We start from the raw sequence: 26,401 nt of genomic DNA on the forward strand, positions 1-26,401 counted from the left end.
AGTTTTGGGCCCCACAATACAAGGATGTGGAAAAATTGGAAAACGTCCAGTGGAGGGCAACAAAAATGATTAGGGGGCTGGAGCACACAACTTTTGAGGAGAGGCTGAGGGAACTGGGATTCTTTAGTCTGCCGCAGAGAAGAATGAGGGGGGCTTTGATAACTGCTTTCAACTACCTGAAAGGGGGTTCCAAAGAGGATGGAGCTAGACTGTTCTCAGTGGTACCAGATGGCAAAATGACGAATAATGGTCTCAAGTTGCAGTGGGGAAGGCTTAGGTTGGATATTAGAAAAAACTTTTTCACTAGGAGGGTGGTGAAACACTGGAATGCGTTACCTAGGGAGGTGGTGGAATCTCCTTTCTTAGAAGTTTTTAAGGTCAGGCTTGACAAAGCCCTGGCTGGGATGATTTAGTTGGGGATTGGTCCTGCTTTGAGCAGGGGGTTCGCCTAGATGACCTCCTGAGGTCCCTTCCAACCCTGATATTCTATGAACGGAGCATGCTCCATCCCAAGGCAAAGTCCCATTCAGGACCTACAAAGTCTCTAACTATAGCTAAGGGCATTAATAACACTAACAGAAAACTATATACGCTATAATAAAAGAATTACCGAGTTCGTACAAACGAGAAAGCAACAGCACTAGCTGAAGCAGCAAGAGTTCCAGCATCGTCACCGGCAGCAAGGAGGAACTGAGGGTGGGGTGGGGGGCGCGGGAGACGGTCCCCTCTGGATACTGCTGAGGAAAAAGACTTCCGGCACCAGTGCAAGTGGTGAGCACACACACCTAAGTTGAAGGACATGAGCAAGCACTTGAAGAACTGGAACTTCCACCCGAAGGATTAGCAAGATCCAGGCCTAATGGCTAATTCTAGGCATTCAGTCATGCTTATGGATGTCCTTAGGTATGTGTCCCTCCTCCTCAGCCCAAACTCCTGCTACTAGGCAGGAGCATTCTTCTGGCTGGTCAGCCACACTCCCATTGATACAGGAGCAGCAGATACCCCCTGTACTCCCTTTCCTGCCCATAACTCTTGGCTTCATGGGCCATGTTGGAACAAGTCCTTAAAACTACAGATGAGGTTTATTTCTGTCATTTAAAGTTCTTTTAATAAAATCTGAATTGTAACCAAAAATGCTGCATCTGTGCTGTGCTAAACAGCTGTGCCTTCCTCTTTATCACAGGTAATGACATTATTCCAGTAAAGCGCATGCCATGATTGTAAGACACAGACAGCTATTTGTTGCTGCTCTCATACATCAAGTTCACTTTCTGAACAACAGGAAGAGTCGTTGTTTCCGGCCAGGCAGTGTCAACTGGTAAGAGGAGCCAGTCAGAGCAACTGTCATTTTTGTTTCCTAAAACAAAAAATTAAGTTTGTTCACTGAGTAGGATGAATGTTATTGATCAAGGGGAAACCAGAGATCAAAAATCAAAAGGAATTACGGAATGACGTAGGAGACACGCCACGAAAGGTCTGTCAACCCTTCTATTATCCAGGCCCTCCCCCAGCACCTCATTTTTCAGGATCTTTAGCCACCTGTCCTTATTCTCCTTAGACAGGAGTCGCAATGGGTTAATGGACTGAACTTTTCGTCTCTGGAGGGGGGAGTTCAAACTGCTGCAAAAATTAATCGAATTGTCCCCACCCCATGTCTTCATTTATCAACTCCACAGGGCATGTGGCAGGATTGGCAATTTCTACCTCAGTGAAACCTAGGGCTGGAAGAGTACGGAGTGCTGAAAATCAGCAATAGGATGTAGTAGCAGAGCTAGAGCAGGAGAAACTTGCTTCATACCTGCCTTGGTCTTGTGAAAGCGAGGGATTAATAACATGGGCGCTAGTACTGAATTCACTCACATTCAAAATAAAATATAATCTGGGCTGGAATTTGGTATACATATGCTTATTCGCCAAGTTAGCCACACACGTTTAAATGTTCAAGAAATGCATGCACAAGTGTAACCAGCTCTTTGCATATGCCATCATGGCAAATACATTGCATTGCACAAAGGCAAAACATCTTGCTGAAAGTCTCCCAGAATATCAGGGTAGAGGCAGGAATAGAGCCCAGGTCCAAAGTCGGACACTCCAGTGGGCCACACTACTTTGTACAGCCGTATGTATGGCATGCATCAGCATGTGTGCACCCTCTCTAAGCATTGTGGCCAGCAGCCATGTAAATGCAAAGCATGCCTAGAAAACTCTTTCCCGCTTTGAGTTTCTTCCACTTCCCGAACCAGACTATACGATACCAAGCCAGCTTTAGCCCTTTGGGCAACTCCTTTGATTTTCTAAATTTGACCCTAATATTTTAAATGGGGCTTTAAATTCTAAGATACGCAGGAAAAACAAATGAAGTCATACGTGGGGTAGGACATTTGAAACAGCACTGTAAAGATTAGTGCCTTCTCCTAGGGTCAAATCCTGTTCATTTTAGTCAGAGGAATAGGCATAAAGCAAGCCTTTAATAAACAGAGGCAACCTGGGCCACTTTCGGACATGCAAATGGACACATTTTAATTTGGATGACTCAGATCCTAAGAAAGGTGAATTCTAGCTGACGAGGGGCCTTTACACATGCAGATGGGAAAAGTGTGTGAGGTAGACCATTGTTAAACAATCTTTTATTTAACTTGCTAACCACGCAGAGCAAAAAATTCACTTAGTAGCATAGGAAATATCTAGTCATTTTGGCATATTTGTTTCATAACTGGGGTTGGTTGAATTGTTCCAGCTTTGTCAGCTGACGCACCACAATAAAACATGATACTAGATAGAACATGATACGAGTGAGTCAGTCACATTCCATCCCTTAATGTGACAGAACACACTGGCTGAACAATGTTTTCCTAAGCACTCATGATGGGAAAAAGGCGTTGTTCTGAGGAAAACGTCATCTTGTTGATTTGAGGGGGAAGAAAAAAAAACCAATGTCATCCACCAAAAAAAGGCCATGGTTCAGCTGTGCATTCATACATTTTTCAACCCAAAAGTCAAACCCCACCATTTTACAACCGCAACATGGAATATTAAATCTGGTGGGTTTTTTTTTTTTCCCCCGTTACATTCAGAAACCTCCCCAGAGCATTAGGCCAGTCTGCACTAGAATTGAAGCTATGCTAGGCAAAACTATATTTAAACTAGAGATGGATCAGAAGCAGAACTTCAGACTGAAACACCTTCTGAAAACTGCAGCTCTTGGAATCACCTTTGGCTTTTGGATCTGGATGCCAAATAGACAAATACTTCCGCAATTCAGGAGTGGAAATTAAGCTCAGTCTCTTGGCCCTTCCCCCTGCTTTCCATATCTTCCCCACAGACCCTTGCTTTTCTAGGAAACTAGGTCTGTAGTCTGGCCACTTCTCCTTCAGCCTCTCCAGGGGGGCTGCCAGGTGAAGCAGGCAGCCCTGAAATCCAGTGGGGCAATAGCCAACAAACACAGGGGAATGGCATGGCCAGATCACTTCAGTTAACAACTACCAATGTAGGCTGGATAAAAAGGCTACTAAATTGGCCTAATGTTCCTTGGAAGTGGCAGCACTACTGTCATTTCTGTACCCATAGCTCAACAGAAATTCAGGAAGCAATAGCAATGCTTGCTAGTTAGCATTCCAAGTATTGCCTATCTGATGAGACAGCTGCATAAATGGACATTCCAAAAGGAGGAACAAGTAACCTTTCCAAGGATTATTAGCACCTGACAGTCCCAGAGGTAGTTCTCATAGTCATAACCCTTTATTTCCTAGGATCAACCAGGCTGGCATTTTTCACATTACCTATTAAAGAATATTTACTTTGTATGCCTTGTGCTGTGACTGTCAGCACTCAAGCTGAGCAAGGAGATACTTGGCCAATACCACATGTGAGACATTTAAGGAGCCTTTAGATGCTGCAGGAGGTGATGTTCATAAATCAGTAGGTGGTGCTCCGAGTCAGCAGTGAAGGAATACCCAACATAGTGTTTTTGAGGAATGGGGGAAGTGCAAATTGTGTAATGAGGGTATCAGCTTTTGTACGAGATGTGAAAAATCAAAGCTCCTGATCATTTGTGGTTATGACGGAGTCCCATGGAGTATTTGTAAGAGTTGAGGCGTTAGCCAATGCTACAATTTCAGTCTGCTTTCTTAAATTCCCTGGAGCCCCTGTAGTTCCAGTTAGATACACCATTCTCCACTTCCCGTCTCTAATTGGTGTGGAGCATTTGTTAGTCAGTGCTGTTATTAGGTCCTGTGCTCAAATTCCAACTACAGCATTGGAAACACTACATAAATAGCCTACACGGGGGCAATACCCAGCTTACAACAGCGGGGCATGGTTCAGTGCCTCTAACTGCCCGTTTGTCATTGGAGACATGGGCAGCAAACACCCTGACAATGCAAAAGGTTCCAACCAACCCACCTTTACTGCAGGTTACTCACATTAGTGTGCACACCCGACAGCCACATCCAGCCCATTTCTGCTTCTTGTTATATAGAACTTTAGTATAGAGTGCAGCTGCTTTCAAAGGATAAAGAGCATGTTCTTTAGTAGAGACAAAGTAGGCGAGGTAATATCTTTTATTGGACCAGTTTCTGCTGGTGAGAAAGACGAGCTTTTGAGCTTATCCAGAGCTCCTCTTCAGGTCTGGGAAGGGAACTCTGTCATGGTTCTTTAGCAAAATACATATGAGTTTCTACTGAAGGAAACAAAGGATCAGAGAAATGTTATCTAGGCAGAGCTATGCTTCAGGTCGGTGTACAGCACATGTCAAATATATATTGAACCCCAAAAAACAGCTGATAAACTTGTGACTCATCAGGGGCTGCTAAAGCCAGGATCTATGTCTTGTTTGAGAGTACAAGACAGAGGGCAGGTTGTTCCCATCAAATGTCACAAAGTCCCATGTACTTCATGGGACCTAAACTATGCAGCAAGAGGCCCCACACCCCCACTCCCTTGTACTCCACTGTGGCTGGCTAGACATTCTGCATCCTCATTTAAAGTTAAAACTATTGCAGTTTTCTGAATTAAATAGGAAGATGAATATATGCAATACAATAGTCCATGTCATTTTGGATACTTTTAAATAAAGCATTTTCAGCTTTGCACATGGCAAAGATTTTCATAGTTGCACAGTCCTAGTGTAGAAATTGGCACAGGGGAAGCAAGAAGTTTTGGCAGTTGGATGGAGACAGCTGAAGCTGTTGGCAGCAACAGAGGTATGGGAGACAGTTCAGGATAAGCACATCTGGAAGAAGTTTCTTCTTAAACGATGATCAGTTAAATAATTAACGTGGACAGGGACATGTTTGCGATTAGGTTTCAGAGTCAACACTGCTCCCCTGAGAGGAATGGGGGCAGTTGGCTCATCTCAATATTGTTTCAGGATGTAATATTAAATGAGGAGAGGGTGCTAAAGTCACTGATGACCAACGGGATACCTTACAAATCTGACATTAAAAAGTTAAAGATTTCTCATAGAAAAGGGGTTAGAAGAAGAATGAGAAACTGAACTAAGCTCACACAGGACAATTGAATTTGCTGCAGTTTCAGACCTAGGTACCTACTCTTGTGCCCCTGCTGGGGACTGAGGTGCCCAATTTAAGCAGCCAAATCTAGAAATGTGAAGGCAGCTTCCTTTCCTTACCCAGTGACTCCTAAAACTAGACTGACAGGCAGCATGATTAGTGGCCTGAGAATTCCAGTAAGAGCCATGAGTGGAGCTCCCACATTGACTCATGGATGGCCTTGAGAAATCACTTAAAACTGTTTAACTCATCTGTCAGAAAAGGGGGATAATTCAATTTACCTAATCCCCACAACACCCTGTTTGGAAACTGTAAAGTGCCATTATTAGTTTGTTCTGTTTTCTGCCCCAATGCAAGAGTCAAAGAGAAGGGAAAAGAGTCAATATAGAGGAAAACATGGGAAGTAAAACTAAATTGTGCACAAAGCAATGTGATAAAAGATTAAGACTGCCTGCAGAGGATTGTGTATCAAATGATAGGAACCAAGATCTGAAATGCAGCTATCATACTCATTTAGATTATCTATTTCTCAGATTCAGGAGGATCAGACTGGAGAATTAAAGTGCAATTAGAGATGTAGAAACATGCCAGGGAGAAAAACACCGGGCATTAAATGTAATAATTAACCAAGTCTCAGACTCAGAGACCAAATGCATGCTCGAATCGGGCGGTAGGTATCCTGAAATCCATGGTGGAGGGCAGGTGGGTCACAGCAGTTATGAATTTAAGAAATAGTTTGGAAAAAGGCAATGTAGATCAATCTTCATTTTACGTTACAGGTAGGGGATATATGTTGCATGTCTTTAGGTGTCTGACTTCTCCAACAATAGCCTTTTCCATAAGAAAAATGTGAAAGTGGCATCTTTAGAAACACACAGTACATTCCGAATCCACAGAAAGGTCACAAACTCTTCCTGCAAAAGGGAAGCAAGGAGGGGAGCCTCGGTAGGGGCTTCCATGGTGACCAAATAAAACTGACTTATTTGAGTCACTGTAATGAGTCTTCACAACACTCAGCCAATTCAAACAAGTGAACGCACAGCTGAAGGCAGCAACACCGATCACCCAACACTGGAAGTTAATTTGGGAAATATGCCCCTGCCCTGTAGCAGAAACATTTGCTGAGACCGTTCTGCTAAGATCAAGTGCTGCCCAATCTCCCAACTGACCGAACATCAAGCAGCCCTTGAAGCAGAGGGTGTATTGTTGGCTGGAGTCATGGAATCCCAGTGGCCCAGCACTAGGCAAGAAAACCCCTCCCCAGGTTTAGGAAGGGCTGTGGGATGCAGCAAGTCTTTTCTACTTTGCACTTAAATGCACTCCCCTTTCCTGCACTTGAGCCTACATTTATGCTGAAGCATAGGCAAGAGCTCAGTCCTTTCAGTTTTACAGCTAACCACCAAGGGCATGCTGACACGCTCTGTACCTCGGGGGAGCGTGCTGTAGTCCCCATATTCCTCATTTACATATAAACGTGATCTTACATATAAAGCATGCCTTGTAAGGTATCAAGGGAAAGGTTACGATCTGCTGAAAGTCATTCTCTATCCATGTGTGTGTATCATTAATGCACATGAAGTTAGAGAATTGTATTTTATGGTTGTCACTAAAGCATGCTGTAAACTGGCAATGGCTCACCTGCATGAGGCCACACCAGAGGAATTGCTCAACCTTGCTTGGAGAGACTCAGCAATGCCCTCCAGACATGCCTGGACTTGTGTCCTAGTCCTACAAGCACATGGACTGAGGGAATAAAAGACAGAGTGGACACATACTGGGCCCTTTTCCTTCCCCCACCTATGCTGCAAGCAACCAAGACACTGAGAAGAATACAAGACTCCAACACAGGAGATTGGCCTAGGTTTAAGGAACAAACCTGTATATTAAGGACTGCAATATCCAGTGGGGTGAGAAAAACTCCTTTATCTAGTTGCTGCCCAGTCTAATGGGGTTGAGAGTTTAGACTGCGTACTTATATTTTCTTTTGGTAACCACTCTGACTTGTTATGCTTTGACTTAAAATCTATCTTTATAGTCAATAAATCAGTTTATTCTACCTGAAGCAGTGTGTTTGGTTTGAAGCGAGTCAGAGACTCCCCCTTGGGAGAAAGCCTGGTACATGTCAATTTCTTTGTTAAATTGACGAACTCATAAGGTTGCAGCATCCAGCGGGCATAACTGGACACTGCAAGATGGAGGTGCCTAGGATTGTGTCTGGGACCGGAGATATTGGCTAGTGTCATTCGCTTGCAACTAGCTGGGAGCAGCTTACATGCCAGAGGCTTTGCATGAACAGCCCAGGAGTGGGGGTTCTCAAAGCAGAGCAGGGTAAGACTGGCTCCCAGAGTCAAGGATTGGAGTGGCCTAGAAGATCACCGGTCCAGATAACACCAGAGGGGAATATCACACGTGCCATGCAACTTCTTAAGAAATTTCTCTCTCTCTCTCATACACCCCCACCAACCCACCCATCCTGCAGCCAGCATTTGAAAATACTCATGAAAACTTTTCTTAAATAATGATGCAGTAACTATTGTTACCTCTTCTTGTCACCCTTCTGTTACTGTAACATACACGTGTAAGCCATTAGTACTCACCATTTGAAAGAATCTCAAAGTGTGTTGTGGGGCAATTTTTCCAAAAACAAAAAAAATCCCCAAATGGAACAATCTTCAAAATCCCACAGAATAGCTGAATTCAAAGTAATCATGTGGTGTTAATATGAATGCCATGCTTACAGCAGGTGCATTTCCATCAGAATGAACTCTGCAATATTTCTAGTTTTAGCAGTATTAACTATTTTAAGTGTAGGGAATCTCTTTGGAAATGATACTCTCTAAAACTAGAATTAACACTGTGTTCCCACTGTAGCATGTACAAATATACGGTATACTGTTAATCTTTGCTAAAAAACCAATCCTTGTGGGTACTTGAACGTCTTGTGAATGTATAGCCTTCATTTTCTTTAGTACCCGATGCTTAATACAGGTATAGCAAACTGATGTCAGAACACAACTATTTTTTATAGTTAAAAATGACAAAGAATAAAGAGAATTGTCTTTATTTTTAAATATTAGTAACACCGCACAAAACAATTATGTGGTACTTAAGTGACAAACAAAAACTGTTCTCAATCTTAAATTTCAGATAAACCTAATTTAAGTACCCTAACAATCTGCATATGGTTACATTTTCCTAATGCAAGCATCATATGCTAAACCATCCAAATATTGTAGATTACCAAGATTTCTCATATTTTAACAGTCATTCTAGAACAGCAGATTTTACTTCTCTTTAGCATCTTCTTTACATCGTGTGCATTGCTACATTTTGTAAATACCAAGGTGAGTGAATTTCTCCAGGAAATTTGGGTTTCCAACAGTGCCAGGTTTAAGTCAGTTACATCACCAACATAAAAGCAAAAAGAGCAGAGACAAAAGAACAAAATGAAAACATGTCCGATAACTAGTATTCATAGGTTAGAGAGAAAAGGCAACCCACTGGCAAGGAACATGCAGGAAAGTAGTTAAGACAATAGAAAGATTCTACTTAGTGCTCAGTTAAAAGGTTAGGAGAAGCAGTGTGACATGCACATGGAACAATTATGGGAAGCAAGGAAGCAATCTTGCCAGACTCCAAATATTTCTTTTAAAGTGAGGAAAATGTTTCCAAACTTAAAAGTTTAGTCCTGCCATATAACTGATGTAAAATATACTTTCCTCATGTGTGACTGACATTCTAGATATATATTTCTGCAAAGAATTACTTGCTAGAATCATATGGAACCTGAAAACGTGTTCAGGATCTGAAATCACTCTGCAGAAATCAAGGGTAAATTTAAAGTAAATTAACATTTAGATAATTTGTCTGGAGAGACTTTGTAGAAATTGAAAATGATGAAAAATACAAGGAATGATTTCACTCAGTGACTCACCAGGAGTCTACCATGCATAATGAATCAGTATGAATATTTACAGGAGACCAGAATCACACTGGCTTTCTTAAATCACCAGATGTAACTTCAAAATGCAACATAAATGTGACAGCATATTTAAATCATCATAACAGAAATAATTTTTTCTGCCTAGGTTAGAAAAAAGTTAATGTAAAATGCAATTATGAAGTTTACATACTTATTACTAGATTGTTTCTTAAAACTAGTTTCTAAAGGCTTAGTCCTACTCTCACCGAAGTCAATGGGAAAGCTTCTATTGATTTCAATAGGAATAGGATCAAGGTTTAACTCAGATATGTTAACAGGCCTGAGGATACCAGAAGGAGTAGACCTAAAGAGACATTGTTACAACCCCTTATATCCTAGAGGAAAACACAAGACTACAGTAGATCTAGTTGCCGGGAAGGAAGAAGTAAGTGATTCTGCAAGATTTTCCAAGTTTCAAACACAATGCACCTCTAACCAAGATCAGCCTACTTTGAAGTCCCCAGTCTGACTGGCAAAAAAGCCACTCTGTGCTGCTAAAGGGTAATACAGTGCAATTTTAGTTTTAAACACAAGTCCTCTTCCTTACTAAGAGTGTATACAATCAAAATAAAATATACACAAAAAAGTGTGCTCAAATGTAACAACAACATATGGTATCATTGTAAAGGTATTGAATATCGGAGGAGTCCATTTTAGTGATTCCCTTTGGTTGGCTTCTTCTTCTTCTGTTCCTCTCTCTGCTTCTGCTTCCTCCTCTTGCTGCCTTCTTTGTGTCCTGAGGAGATATGGCTTGTAAAACACAGTTCATAATATTCAATTGACTTTTCCTTTATAAATGTACACATTCTCTGAATGGTTTAGATATTCTTTCAAGAAGACTTGGTCTAATTTGGTTTGTTTCTTTAGTTACCAGTTTCACTAAGTCTAATACAAAGCTGGAAAAAAAAAGCTTAGGTATCTTTGAAGTTTGGAAAGATGTAAAAACAATCAAAAAACTTCAAAGCCATTCAGGAAGAGCCTCAAAAATAAAGAACTTACAAAATGGACACAAAAATAAATAAACCTAGAGTATATGCAGACAGTGCTATTGCCTATTCACAGCATTTGAACTTACCATAGTACTTGCACTGTCTTCCTCATTCTAAGGATAGAAAATAATCTTGAGTAAGAACGATTTGCTATATGTTAACATTTACTGGAGCCCACTGTGTATGCCGAACATCAGTCTGTGCATGCTTCATCAGCTAAACTAGGTGGATTTATATTGTATGCCTTGTGCAAGAGAACAAGGATTAGATATCAGGACTAAGCTACTTATAAACTCAAGTAACTATCTAGCTCCACTTCAGAGGAGCATATGCAAATGAAGTCTTTGTTTTTGCAGCACCTAATATGCTTTTTCCCTGATTTCTCCATCAGGCCATGTGATCACACTGCAAGAGTGGCCCTAGCCATTGTATCAGCCAGGGTGGAAAATCTTTTGGCCCCACTTCCACCAGCCAAGAAAAAGAGGGCAGCCAGAGTGGAGCAAAAAGGCGAAGCAGTACAGCACCGCCTAGAAGTTAGTGCCTGGGATGACTGTCCTGCTTGCCTACCCCTAGAACTGTCACGGTCACACTATCCCATGCATTTAAGGGAGATGTGAAAACCAGAAGTAAGAGCTAAGTAAGTAAGTATTAACCATTGTGCTTTACAATCTCTCTTGTGGGCTCTATCCTTAAGTCCTCTTAAAAGTAAAATGCCTCTTTAAATCAATGGGAGTTTCGCCCACCTCTCAACTGCAGTACTTAAGGGAAAGTTTCCAACTTTAAGTCAGCAGAACGATACGGTATTCTTTTGGGCCAAATTCACTTCAGGAACCAGCAGACAGCTTTTGAATTTGCTGGAGTTGAACCCATTTATGCCAATGGTGAATTTGTTCCTTGGCTATTATTTCAGCTCCTACACTGTGTACAGCAGCATTATTTCATAATATATGCTTAGTAACCATAGGATTTAAGAAACTGTGCTCCTTATTTAATATTCTGCCATGTGCTATTAGCCTGGGCAAGTTAAAGAGGAAACCAGTTTTGCTATGTAAAGGATGAGAAAAAACAGCAGTGTTCTGAGTGGAACTTGTGGAGACACTGACTAAGCTTTCCCTATTCAAACGCACCATACCACCTTGATGTCCACAGATGTTGCCACTAGACACAGGTTATTGAACATGTGCTTACTACTAAGAATGAAGCACCATCAACAACACTTTGCTTCATGTATTAAAGTAGTTCACTCTGAAAATCAAGCCCCTTCACCAACTGCACTTGACCTACAATTGTAAAAACTCCTTGAGTTGCCTTATAGCTGAATGCAACAGACCAGAGGGATCTTATCTCAGAAGGGCACTAGCAGCCCTCTTAGAATAGAGGAGAGAAGACAGTGCAGAATAAGGTGGTCAGGCGAAGAATCTCCTATAAAAAAGAATCAGTTAGCAATGGGCTGAATTCACAAGATTTCCCCTTTTAGTGAGAAAAGCAAAATCAATAGCATAATTAGCCACTCCAAACTAGTCAGTTTAATGACTATGTTAGCAATGATATTCTGAAAGAACCATTACAACCTAATGATTTACATCCTTATTCTCATTTTCCCTTCACAAAAGAAGGTCAGTAATTCTGAAGGGGCTTTTACATACAGGCGACACTGATTCTACATGGCTTTTAGAAAAAAATCCTCATTCAAAAACATAGGAAGGAACCCTATATCTCTTAACCAGGATGCAGACAATCCAATATAAGTTAACTTGTTGTATATGGATACAATATGCTTCATTACGTAAATAATTGACCAAAACTAGCACTAAATGTTAGAATAGATGGGTACTAAGGAATTGAGACTGACAGCAAGATCTCTGACTAGTCTCTGGAATGATCTCTCACGGGAAACAGTGACATTTAAAACTAAACCGCCAAAACACTACAATAAGGACCATTCCTGGAAAGACAGGACTAATGGGTCTTCTCCATTTCTAAGCTTCTGTGATGAAGTCCTTCTCCCCCCGTCAAAGTGGGCCAGAGTCTCTGCTGGGATAAATCCACGTCGCTCCACGGATAGTGGTGCTATGGTCATTTGCACCGCAGAGAATCTTCCCCAAACAGGCAGAGTAACTCCTAATGAGACAAGGTGCTCAGCCCTTTAACTCTTATACAAAAAGAGTCCCACTGACCTTCTCAACTGAAGTGTATCTAGTAATCTTCAATGGGATGCAAGATTACCCCCAAAGTCAATGGAAAATGAAGTTATTTGAATGACCAAGCAGCAGAATTTAACAGCAGGCAGGCAGATTACAAATCGTGGTGAAATGACGACACTGCTGCTTCATTAGTTAATATTTGATTAATTTGAAAAATATTTGTCTCTGGAGAGTCAGAGACAGTCAGTAGCCAACAAGATGAGAAGTCACACAATCAAGATTTGGTGAAATTGGCTCAGGGTTTTTACAGTCTCTCTTCAGTCAAATAGTTTGTTTTGTGGGGGAACAAGGGGGAAGAGAGGAGAGATAAAATTCTCACATCCCGAAGTGACCATGGTACTTTTCTAAAGGTTAGGTATTGCAACACAGAGATTACACATGGATAGAGAGGCTGTAAAGGTGGTTTGTCAGAGCTTCCCAAAGCCTATTTAAAGACAGATGGCAGCCACTAACTTGGTGCTTTCTTGCTTTTGTCAACTGACAAACAGAGCCAGGTGAAGCAGTCCAGCCAATGTAACCATCAAACTGTGACCCATTTCTAGAACCTGAAACCTTGGTTACATGCCACTATCTCCTCACCTGTCCTTTCTACTTCATGCCCCACCTGTACCCACTTCTCCACAAAGCTTCCACCTAATGGAAGACTTCAAAAGACTGTGAAAGCAGTTTTATCCTTAAAACCTACTGAAGTAAAACTGAAGCTTTCTGACTTCAAACACCGCCCCCCCCCCATTCCCATCAGGGATCAATAAATCTGGCAGCCTCTTCACTGCGTCCAAGGCTGCCTCTTACTTTAGTCTTTCCAATGCTCTGGGTCCTCCATTTAAGTGGGCTTCAGAGCACACAATGTTTCTGAATCTCTAGAAGGCATGAGATAGATGTATTTAGTCTAGGGCTTCAAAGCACATCACACCCTTGAGAAGCAACAAGGAGTGATGTATGGACAGAGTGTTTACCTAAATATACTAGTGCCCTGCAGAGAGCACTACTACCCAGCTCCCCTACGGTCCTCTTCATCCTGATAGAATCAAGTGGGGGGGGGGGGGTGAAGGAGGAAAAGAGGCAAAAGTAGGAGGTGCTGAATCCTTTGCTCTGCTAAGACAGCAGAACTGTGGGATGGTGAGAGCAGCCCCATTCCCTCTCCCCTCAGCCCACAGAGAGGAGAGTATACCAAGTAGATTGGCAGCCAGCAACAAGGAACAATACACTCAGCAGGCTGGTTTCACTGCCTGTAACTAGTACAAAGTGCATCCCCTAGAGCAGCTTCTTTACCTCTTCCTGCCCCCCAACCCATTGTGGTCAGCAGAAAAGAACACATCCTGATCTTTTTACTTTGGCTTTACCACAGAGAATCTCGGGGAGGCAGGGTATGGATGTGAATCACGCTTTCCTCAGCTCCAGGTTGGCAGCATTGCTCCCTGGCTGCTGCTACAGCCTGCTTGAAGTATGGTAGCAGCTGCTCTCCTGTGTGGGCAGAGGGTGGGAAGGTTAGCCAATGGATTCAGTCACTGGCTCACTGCCTCTAGTCCCAGAGAGAGAGAGACATTTAAGTACTGCTCAGACTCTCATGAGGGTGGAATCCCTCTGCACAAAATCTCCCCATGAAGTGAAACAGCAGTGGCTCAGTTCTGCACATAGGGCTTCCTAGGCTGACATATGACTGTGTGAGGGGCAGAGGCGATTGGCCTATAAAAAGAAAATATTTTCTATTATGCTTTAAAATATATTTGATTAAGTCCAAACTCATCAAATGCTAACAAGGTGTGATTTGAAGGTTATCATTACTTTATTTTGTTCACACCTTCCTATGAGCCATTAAAGCCCTCACCTCTAATAAGTTATACCACAAACAATAATTTAGGTATGATTTGATTCAGAGAGACATTTTAACACCAGGAGGGTGTTTAACCCCCTACATAACACAGGCCATAGAATTTCACCCACTAATTCTTGCACCAAGCCAATAACTTTGTTGAGCTATAGTGTATTATTTAGGAAGACAATCTTTATTCAAAGACTTCAACTGATAGTGAATATACTTTATCCCTCGGTAAGTTGTTTCAATTGTTCACTACCCTCACTGCTCAAATGCTGCACCTTATTTGTAAGCTGAGTTTACCTAGCTTCATCCTTTGAAGTAATTTAGCATCACTTAAGTTAAACAGGCTTTTAAGCAAAAAAGCTTTAACCACCTATTTAGGCCTTCCCTTTACATTCTTAACCAAGCTACGGGTTACCTATTTTTCATAGTCAGCCTAGCAGAATTGCCATGAAAATGTAATGACCTGAACAAAAAGTCTACTTGCCTGCCTTTTGCAAAGATGATACTGCTAATGAAGAAACTCAGATTTTTTTTTTTTTTTTTTTTTTTAAACTCACCCTGGGCAAGCAGAAGCTTGCAATGCTATGCAGCTTAGGAAGCCCTACCCCCACAAGGGACTCAACATAGCGCTCCATGGGGGACAATTGTGCAGGGGATGCCACCCTCATGAAAACAAGAGAGCAGTGCCTGAAAACAGCTCCCTTTGAGCCCAGGCCAGGAGGCAGCAAGCCAGTGACTAAATCCACTGGCCAATTTTCCCACTCTCTGCCCACAGAGGAGTGCAGCTGCTACCACATCACATGCAGTCTAGCAGCGGTTAGGGAGTATTCATTCAGCTCTACCCCTGCCTTCCAAAGATTCCTGGGGTTAGGTCTCTATTCCCACCTTCTTCCCCTCCCCCACCCTCCAAAAAACCCCTCCAGCAACTCTGCTCATGCAGCTTGCCAAACATTTTTCCATCCATTGTACAGCTGAATCGAAATACCTTGGTAAATTAGAGAGTAATAAGTTGGGGGTAACATTATTTGGTGATTTTACTACTTAGTAACATAATTCATGATATTTGCAAAGAAAGAGACTGCATTGTGGATACAGTAAATTCTAGGAGCTTGACTTCTCACGTGAGGAATCCATGCCAGAATTAGATCAAGATTAGTTAAGCTAGGTTTTTTAAATGGTTTCCTTTTCAATAATGCCAGCAGATGAAAATGGGTGTTAAGTAATGAATGGATTAGGGTTTAAGATATAGGTTAATACAGGATACTTTATCACTCAAAAGGGAAAACACAAACCTTGCAGTATTAATTTATAAGTTAAGAACTTTTAATTTATATGTATTATTTACACACTATTTTTAACAATAAAACATTTAAACCACTTCACTAGGCAACTCAGCTTTTTAAAGTTCAAACTCTGATATACCTGGAGAGTATTTGGACTTCAAACAGTTCTATAACCAGAATAAGCTCATTTGATATTTGTGAGGTAAATGTGGTTTCAACATGGATTTCTGTATTCTAAAAGGCAGCTAAGCCATCTATCCACTAAAAATCATTAGTAATGTGAGAGTTAACACATTTCTATAAGAAGGCAACAAGAAGCTGATAAAAATGTGAGTGCAGATTTGTTCCATCCCAACACCTTTCACACAAACAGAACATAATTTGGGTTACAAATTGTCCCACTGAATGGGAAACTCGCACTTAATTTCTCCCAACCACACTTATCACGGATTTTTTTTTTTTTTAATTTGCAACAATCTTGCACAATGGCCACAAATCTAATCTCACTTTTGAAGCTTGTTTGAAGTTATTTGGCTTCAACAAAAATAGTTAACTAAATTATTTTACCTTAGTCTTATCTCAGGCGTTGTGCTGCAGCAGTGGTTCTTAAACTGTGGTCTGTGTCCCACTGGTGGCAACATTGTGCTAGCTTCTCCTCCTCATTTCAAAGCTGATTGATGTCAATGGTAAGACTTTCATTGACTTCAATGGGCTTTGGATCAAGCTCTAAAAGATGCCAATAGTACATTAGATAGTTTCTTAACATTTTTCCATGAGAGCAATTGATGTAGCTGCCACAGTGATGTCTGGGATCCCAGCCAGAGTGGAGATCATCTGCATAACCAAGGATGTGAGGGGCAGCAGGTGCACACAGAGTCCACTTCCTATCATAAAGGCTCATTATGCAGAGGTTTATAACCTAGCGGTAAGAAATGCATTCTTGGCTTAAACTTCAATTACAAAAAGTCTTAATGGAGAAGGGTGGGAGGTTTTTTGTGTTTTTGGAACTTTGAATCCTATCATGTAAACCTACAAACAGCTTATTGGGCAATCATGGTCTGCCAGGGGAACAAGCAGTAGCTGTAAAATACTTACAGAATGACAGTGAAGTCCTGACCCCACTGAAGTCACTGGCAAAAAACTTACTTTAATCAGTCAGGATTCCCCCCCACCCCAAGTCCTTCCATCTGTTGAATGAATATGAAAAAAGTGGCAAGGGATTATATGAGAGATGAGAAGATTCTGTAGAGCAGACAGTGACCTATAGTTACATTAGTCATGTTTAGGTCTGTGTGCACATATACTTGGGACTAACTTTAATTACAGCCTAATGGACATAGGGGTGTAAGGAGATTTGCAACTAAAAACTTTATGTAAATGGTGTTAAGGTTGCAACAAGGAAATTCAAATGTTTTGTCAGAAACTTGGATACTGCTTAGAAAATGTTCAAATCCCATTCCAGTTAGAGGAAATGGAATCTGAATTCCCTCAAAGGTCAGATCTAGGGTTTGGGAAGTCACAGCCACAGGGACAGCCACACAATTCAAATCCAGATTCATTTCAGATCTTCAGCTCCAGGGTTTGGTTCAGACTCATCCCTAGAAGAGTTTTTGCTACATCATATATACACGTTAAAAGCCCGATTCTGCAGTCCTTATGCAGGCAAAACTCCCAGGGACTACAGGATGCCAGGATCAGGAAAAGGAGGTTTCTCAAACATTCACTCATTTCTGCCGATTTCCCAATCTAAAGTAATTCTGTGTTTGACATCTCTTGGGCTGCATGCAAGACAATGTCACAAGCAGAGGATCATAGGTGGAGACACAGCAGGAGCGGAGGCACTTAAGATAGGTTTTTTGGTCCATCAGTGTTGATGAGCAGGGAAATCGGATCCATAAATAGAAATATTTCCGCCAATGTCTTGGGTATTTTTAGGGAGTCATCACCTCTTCTACTAGGCCCTATTCAAGTTCATTTGCTCCTTAAGGCAAAACTCTTGTTGAAAGCTATGGCAGTGGGCCTGCTTCAACATGGCCAAAATGAAGGGTCTTTTTCAGCAACTAAAATCTGCTGACCTTGGGTAGGCAAATCTCCAGCTAATTTTAATCGGGGTTTTGTCTTATATTGTGCCGAGGACGGCAGGGCCAGGTTCTATGCATGGCCAAGGACTTGCTATTCAGACAAACTGAAGTAGTCAAATGGATTTTGGTGTCCTAGCTACCAAACTTATTGTAGCCGTAAATATTACAGGAGGCAAGAATACAGGGGGATCTAATCAGATCTAGAATCTGATGGTGACAGGATCACATGGTCAAAATTATGGCAAAAAGTATCCCTGGCAATTGTTGGGCTTCCTTATTTACGTTTGGAGGCTGCTCAGTTCTCAGCACTAGATATCAAGATGCACAATCCATGCAAAGCACCTTTGGTATATCCATGCTACAACTGGGAGCCAGCCTCCCAGCCTGGGTAGACAGACCTGTGCTAGCTTCATTCATGAAAGCATACTAAAAATAGCAGTGTGGATGTTGCAGTGCTGATGGAGACTTAGGCTAGCCACTCAAGCTTAGACCCAGGGAGCTGGAGAGCCCGAGCCACAATGGTCACACTGCTACTTTTAGCATGCTAGTACAAGTCTACCTGGGCCAGGAGACTTGCTCCCAGCTGCACTGTAGACTTAGGCCTCAAGGAATTCCTACTTCCAGAAACAATACTCAGTTGCTGAAGTCTGGACTTATTCTCATATGGGGAAGGAAAACCAAGCAGTTTATTTAAATAAATATGAAAGCACACTGTGATTAGTTAAGGACTTCCTGGTCTTTAAAGGCAAAAGGCATGGATATTTTTTGATAGCATTACTTTTTGCTATTTCTACAGGGTCATACTCACCCCTTTTGGAGGATGTGCCCTATACAGTCAGGACATTTGTGAATTTAGACTGAATTGCGGGGCACAGCTAGTACAGAATGAAAGTCCACAAGCTGGCATTCGTTACCCGCTGGGGAGCTAGCATTAAGTCAGTATACAGCAATGCTTTCTTTCTTGGGTTTTTGATTCTCTCTTTTGACTAACTGAGTCATTTTCTATACATTTCTCATTAACCTTTATGTGCACACCTGATGTATAAAAAGGGGTCTCCAAGCTGCTTGTAACCCGAGCTCTATCTTGTTCTTCCACCTCATCGTTATGATAGGCATGTTTGGGTAAAGTGGCAGGCTTGTGGGACTTCGGGAGGCGGATATTGGTAGACTGGAAAGGTAGGGCCTGTTGTCCTCTACGGCTGCACTCCTCAGCAAGAGCTTCCTCATCTGCCACACCTGAAAAGCAGACAAGTCAAGAGAAATGAGCTGGAAGCACATCAAGGCTTTAGCTTAACCTGAAACAACTGGAAATCAGGCTGGAAGTCAGGAACACTAAGTTACACCCTGGTATTGACAGACTCAGTCTGTTGCCTTGAGCAAGCCATTTAAACTCTTCATGCCTCAGTTTCTCCATGGTAAAGACAGGGATAACATTACTCTCTACCACCGGCCCATGTTACTGTCCTCTGAGCTACTGCACAAAGTCTGGGAATGTCCCCTTCCCCCCTCCACACACAGAATCTTACTACAGTGGACCCACCCTGTCAGATTCTGGTGGACAATCAAAATACTTGAGCCCGAGCAGCAGAGCACACAAGCTGAGCCCCACTGTACTGATCAAGGGCTTTTTCCTGGTTTCCCCTGCTGCAGCTGAAAAAGCCATCCCACTACAGCTCTGATTGAGGCCTCCACAGAAGGGGTAAGCACTGCAGCAGAGAGAAGCAAAGTCTACTGCCAAGAGGGAGAGAGTCTAGTTAGGCTGACTCCAGGGATGAGAAGAGGGTGAATTTGGCTCTCAGGAAGGAAGGAAGGAGAGCTGAGACTCTGAAACCGAAGAAAGAAGTGGGAGGAAACATCAGCAGGAGGGAGGAAATAGAAGAGAAAGGGGGAAAGAGCATGCATGCGCACACTTGAGAAGAGAAGAAACATGATGGAAATAAAATGAAGAGTTCAGGAAAATACATAAGAAAAAGTCATACCACTATGGGAGTTCAAGTGAATTTGCCTTGCTGCACTAGTTGTGGCAACATCAATACAATAAAGCAGAGAAGTCAGCCCCTTCTGCTGGAGCTACCATATCAAAACAACATTAGCAGTAAAAACACTGATAGGAACACAGTACTGAGGGAGGAAAAAACCCTCAAACAGGAACAGAAGGAAAAAGGCACAGAGAAGCTAAAACCTATAATGGGAAAGAAAGCTGATGACCCGAACAACAGTTAGGAAAAATACTGAAGGAAAAGAGGGAGGTAAATAGGAGACAAAGGAGCTTTTTTTGTTTAACTTTTATTAAAAAGTTACTACTTTTTACCTGATCACTTAATATTTGATTAAATGTGGCGTTTTATATGCATCAAAACTGGCATGTCACATTCTGTAAGTTTTTTCCACACTATTTCATGCATCAGCTGCATAGGGATGGGTGTGTTGCATTAGTTAATGTCTGGAAAATACTTTGAAGATAGAAAAGCACTATGTATGCATTAAGCAATAACAGTAATCCAGGGTCAGTTGTTATCCAGTTACCTAAGCAACTCTTGTGTGCTTTAAAACAGTGCTGGGATACTTACAGGTGGAAGGATTATGCGATTATGGTTTTCTTTTTAAACTCATCGTTGCATATGGAGTATTACATTTAGGGATCAGGAAGAGGAGATGGGGTATAATTTTTTACTTCTTGCATAGGACAATTCAGCTCTCAGCCACATGGAGCAACTAAAATCCTACGTAAGTGGCAGATATGTTCATCATACTTGTATTTAAGTGACTTGCTTGCCAGCAGTTTTGAACATATACCAAGTTATAGTCAGGAGTATTATAGAGGTGGCAGAACTAATCTGTCTATGCTGTACGATGTTTTGGTTAGGCCTTGGCCTCCTTCGTAGATTTAATAGTCAAACCTCCCCCTATTTGAAAGACAAGCAAGAGGGAGACACAAAAGAGAAGCTGTGTAAAAAAAATAGCCAGGTATTTCCACATGGAGGTGCAACCTGGCTGTGCCTGTTATATTGACTTTAAGAGAACGCAATTGGCAAGCTGTTCCCTAACGTTTTACTGTGCTGTCAAGAGAAGATCCCTGGCAGTATGGCTTCACCCAACAAATTCAATGGCCTTGATCCCATGTGGAGCAGAGTACCTTCAGCTGCCTCTGCTATGGAAAGCAGCTGAGAGTGCTCTTCACTATGCAGGATCAAAGCTGATGAACAAACATTAATTCAAATCTTTAGCTTCCTGCTGGAGAAACTAGAATCCTTGTGAAGGGTTTCACGTCCACGCTATCATGTGAGATGCTGTCTATGCGGCACTTGGCACAGGCACTTTACACATGTATCAGTCTCATTACACCAGGTCTGTTAAGAGGAATCCTTTTAAAAAATGGTAAGAATAGAAAATCAAACTTAGTGGAAAAGTCCAATGTACCAATTAAGCTATCATGGCAGATCAAGGGAGTTGATTTCCTAACAAATTACTCTGCAAGCTTGGTAAGAGATTCCTCCCCTCCTACAGGAACACAGCTCTCCCTTTGATGTACATCAAAATTCTCCGGTGCACATTTATAGTTTATATCTGAAAGCAGATGCACATATTAGAAATGTGCATTAGCCATTAGTTGTAGGAGTTTTATGTTTGTACCCCTTTCAGGAAAGGCTGCTTCTTACCAGCTGAAATGAAAATGGACACTATTGTAAATACTGGGGTAAGTATTACATTACCTACCTATATGCTACACAAACATGGACAAACTGAATTCATTGAACTATTCCAGCTAGGTCTCAGTCACACCCAGAATTCCAGAGTTTTGACTTTTATTGAGCCAATATGAAGGAAGAGTTTGAAAGACCCAGAATTCAGAGTACTGTAATCTCACTACCCGAGCAGCACACTCCTCAGCATGATTTTGTGCGCAGCCTCTTACACCCTAACCCCCTATCCAGCAGTTACCCTCCCTTCTTTCTGCATGTGGGTGTGTCATACAGATACTGCAGCTCACTCCAGGAACTAGCAACAGCACTAAAAAGCGTTTAACAAAGCAGCAGAAAAGTCCAACAAGTCCTCTTGGCTCCAGGCTTATAAAATGACATTTCACACGAACAAAAAAGTTTTAAAGTAGACTAAAGTATTCTGAAAGATGCCAAATGCCCTCAACTCCCACTGAATTCACTTACATTCTCGGCAAGAGATAGGCTACAACTCTCTGGCTTCTATTGAATTCCACGGCAGATCCTCTTCCTATTAGACCTCAGTTGTACCAAGTGCTGAAGGATGCTCTTTAGTTAAAACAGTAGCCTTGCATCCCGGAAATCTGGGTTTAATCAATGTCTGTGCCAGACTGTGTGACCTTGGGCAAGTCACATACTTTGTGCCACCATTCCCCATCTGTAAAATTCTCTTTATCCTTATAATTTAGAATAAGGAATTTGGGAAGGACCATCTTCAAAGAGAACACTGCCTAGCCCTTGAAGGTCTTTGGTTAGTTCTTTTAGGTGCTATACTGTGATACAAAACATTAGGAGATTTCTCTGGTACTTATTCGAGCTAGGGAAAACTATATAGCCATGTCAAGGGCATGTGAGTATGCTACTGCAAACTGCCACAGGCCCACTGAAGCCAGCTGATTTCTCAGCCATGCCAGTTGCTGTGTACCAAAAGTTGCACACAGAAAGCTTCCTAACACCTGATCTGCCAAAATCAAGTCAGCAACACACAGGTTTCAACCTGTCTGGGGCTTATCGGAGTGATGCAGCTGCAGCTGAAGCACAAAAAGGCTTAGCGTTGCTGTGGAAAAACAATATGAGATACTTAGGCATTGTCAGCAAAGAGCAAAGCCGGTAAGGGATGTTTCCAAACTAGCTCAAGCCTCTCTCTTGCCTAGAAGGGGATGGCAATCCACACTAAAACAGAGTACAGCTCAGATATGGAATGCAGCAAAACAGCACCTGTTCTGGAAATAAAAACTTATAAATAAGCCCTGCTTACTATCCTGGATTTAAGGTTTCCTCAAGGAATTTTGATTAGTGTCTCATACATTCCCTCCAACAAAGGAGCTACACCCCTTTAGAAACTAATCTTAAACCTAGTTTAGTGAGTGCTTTATTGCAAGAAATTGCATTTTCTTACATACTGCCTAGTGTAACGATGCTGAAGGACACAATGTTAAGTAACTGCACACCACAGACATCACATAAATACTGACTTAAAACTGCTAAAGAACAAATACTACTGATGTGAAATATTTACTCTAATTAAAAAAGTAAAATATACAGTTAGCGGTCTCATTAAGCTACAAACACCACCACTCCCCTTCCCTCCCCTCCCCACCCAACCACACAAACTAAGGATCTCCACAAACTTCTGTGTTCCCTATTTCCAATACAAAAGGATTTAGCTTATCTTCCTCTGAACCTCTGGACTATACATTTCACTCCACTATACATTGAGAAAAAACACATTTTTCCGTTCCTAGATTTATGACATCTGGAAGCATTTGATGCTCCTCACAATTAGCTATACGCAATACTACTAAGTGTACAGTGCACCAAATATTGTATTGATGACTGTGTCTGTACTCCAGTTGATTACTTAAGTTTTGTATTTGTTTTCCATAGTATACCAAAACAGATTAAAGCTTACTTTGCATGTGCATGCTGTATTCTTTTCTACCTACTTCATTTTTTGCAGTTGTGGATCTTTATTTTATCTGTAAAAATTCAGACAAGTGGTGAATACAATACAATAAAAGTACTGTATAAAAACAGCCATTGCAGAACATTTAAAAAATCAATATATTTGTGTGTGTGTATATATATATATACACACACACACACATATACACACACACACACACACACGAGTGTTTTCACAAACATTCAGAAGTTATTTGTCAGCTGCAATGTTTGTACTGAATAAATGAGAGCCACAGTATCTGTGTTGTTGTGGGAAAGGGTAATCTGAAAACTGATTATATCTTAGATCCTCAGTCTACTAAATACTATCAGAAGATTAAACATGCATGTTTATTTTGTGAAAACCGATTTTGGGGGGAGGGTATGTTTATCAGTAAACGTGAAATATTTAGACCCTTGGAATCAATTACTCATTATTTGCTACCCCCTAGTCAAAATACTTTCACAGTTTAAGGCTATACAGGCTGGGATTTATATTTAGAAGCACCAAACTTCTACAACTAGAACAAGGCTCCTGGTGCTTCACATATCTGAAAAATCAGAGCCACGATAGAATGTATTTAAAACTAATCTAATTAGGGCCAAATTCTGCCTTCTGTTGCAGGCAGGTGAATATACTCATTTGGCAGAATATGGTCTTCTAATTTGTTAGATCAAGGTGCTGTGTTCTAGAAGGGAAAAAGCCTTAAGTTCATTTAAGCTATCATTAACCAGCAGAGGGCAATATTGCATATCAAAGGGAAAACTCACATCTGTCAAAGTAAAAGATAGCTGTAAAGCCTTTCATTTAATAAAAACGGTGTTTGCATCCAGTAGGTACTACACATTTAAAACAGACTCTTTCACTAAATGAACACTTTCAGTGGGGATGCCACCCAGGCACAAGCCTTCATTTGCTCCTGGAAAACCCCCTCTTCCCTTGTAATTTTCTTGAAGTGAAAGAAAAAGTACTTGGTAACCAGCAGTTCTATATGGTAGGTAATATTGTACGCAGGTGGGGCACAGTGCATTAGTAATTCCGTACCTTCACGTAGTTCATTTAAAAAATCATATTCATAAGAGTAAGGTTTTTGGAGAGCAAGAATATAAGTTTTCCTGAGTACTTCACTAAAAAGTGAGTGATTATTGCATTTTAGTCTCTTCTGCATTAAGAGGTTTGCAAACAGTTATTTTAACAGACCTTCATTTAGAAGCCAAGGTAGAATAATTTTGGTTAAGGCACAGGACTGGGAGGCATGAAACCTGGGCTTGGCTCTGCCACAGGTTTTCCCCGTGTCATTCTGGACAAGTCACTTACTCTGTGCCTCAGTTTCCCATTGTAAAAGGGGGATAGTGATACTTGCTTACCTCATGTGCATATTGTGAAATTAAGTTTATCTTCACAACGCATGTTAAGGTCCTTAGACAGAAGGGGATATGGAAGTGGCAATTATTTTATTTAAATTTTCTTTGCCCTGTGGATTGCAGTTTAGAACTAGCCCTCATTTAGTAGCCATATTCAAACAGAGAACGACTATATATTACAACCACAGGTAAGTTATACAGAATTATATAGTCTCATTTCCTAGTTGCAAGCTCTCCGCAGCTCCAATGAACATTTGAATGTTCACACAACATCCATTATAAGCCTTTTAAAGGGAGGTTAAATTCTCCTCTACATAGCTACATTTTAAGAAGGCAAGATTAGTATGGGCACTGGCTAAGCATGACTGGCCTTGAAAGCACAACTTTACTGGTACAAAGTGATGTAAATATGCAACACCTACATTGGCGGGGAAGCCTAGAAGACATTGCACCATTTATTTCCTTCTCAGTAGGAAATAATGACACCGTAAAATTATCTAAGTTGAAAGAGGAGTTTGTTCCAGTAGGGAAGGGTTAGAGAATGCTTGTTATTTTCTTACATTACCAGTAGTGTAATATCCTGTCTTGAGCAACAATAGTACAAACTGGCCTATGCACAGCCCAATGGAAGAAAAATTTATTTTTTTTGAGTATGTGAAAGTACATACCCTTATTGGGAGTACTGTTAAGAATAGGGTCACATTATGACACATGGAGACATAATGCACTAATTCACAACTAAAGTTATGCTGAGGCTCAGAAATTACGAAGTGTCATAAAAGCGTCTTAAAATTAAAAGATTAATTTTTCCCCTCGACCTTACCTAGGTTCTTCTAGTGGTGCCCAGAATATTTAAGCACCTTTGTTTAACATATATTAATGTTCCTCAAGAGCTGCTGATACAACATGACACATTAAAAAGAAAACCGTGTAGAAACAATTCTGCTTCTATTTGTTTGTAGAGATGGGGTCAAAACTGGAACTATTTATTCAAGCATTGCCCCCTGGAGACTTCACTTGTACCAGTGGGGATGAATGACCAATAAGACTTTGTAAAAGACTACCAGCTTTGCTCATCTAGTTGTGTCCTTGATTTTTAACAGTACAGAGGCACAGCTGCAGTGTAGACATACCCCACTCATTAGTGCCTCTGCTCCTGATGAGGAGATCAAGAGTCCATGACTTCACAGCAACTGCTGTGAACATTAGGGCTACAAATGAAAGAGCAGATAAACTCCTAAAGGAATAAAGCTCATTTTGCCAAAAAAAATAAAAAATAAAACACAATCTGAACTATAAAGCTTTCCAAAGTGCTGTCCGCGGCTCTTTATATTCAGTTAACAGTGGGATTTTTTGCAGCAATTAACATCTTCATTAAATAGTTTAAAGACATCCCTTGGTTAATAGGAGATTCTGCCATTCTGTTGACACTTAAGTGAACTGATCAAAAATAATTAGGAGTACACAAGATGTAATGTGGTGGATCTACAACCCTTGAGCCC

General features: G+C 41.3%; 1 protein-coding gene across 4 annotated transcripts in view; it reads right to left on the reverse strand.

The window, feature by feature from the left end:
• Positions 1-8,555: 8,555 nt before the first annotated feature.
• Positions 8,556-26,401, reverse strand: part of DNAJB6 (DnaJ heat shock protein family (Hsp40) member B6) — a 99,002-nt gene continuing 81,156 nt past the window's right edge. The window contains exons 9-11 of one of the 4 annotated variants that reach the window (XR_012157621.2): positions 18,907-19,107; positions 16,886-16,977; positions 10,139-10,228 (exon numbers count right to left, since the gene is read on the reverse strand). Coding sequence is in view for 3 of the 4 variants with exons in the window: in XM_073334548.1 (XP_073190649.1) it covers positions 10,146-10,228; positions 18,907-19,107 (284 nt within the window). In the remaining variant the exon portion in view is untranslated. Of the gene's footprint in view, positions 10,229-10,567; positions 10,595-16,885; positions 16,978-18,906; positions 19,108-26,401 lie in introns of those variants that run through there. The other 3 variants (XM_073334548.1, XM_073334550.2, XM_073334551.2) reach the window with 3 other exon arrangements.

The sequence above is a fragment of the Lepidochelys kempii genome, chromosome 2 (assembly GCF_965140285.1).
Source record: "Lepidochelys kempii isolate rLepKem1 chromosome 2, rLepKem1.hap1, whole genome shotgun sequence".
In the NCBI taxonomy this organism is placed as follows: Eukaryota; Metazoa; Chordata; order Testudines; family Cheloniidae; genus Lepidochelys; species Lepidochelys kempii.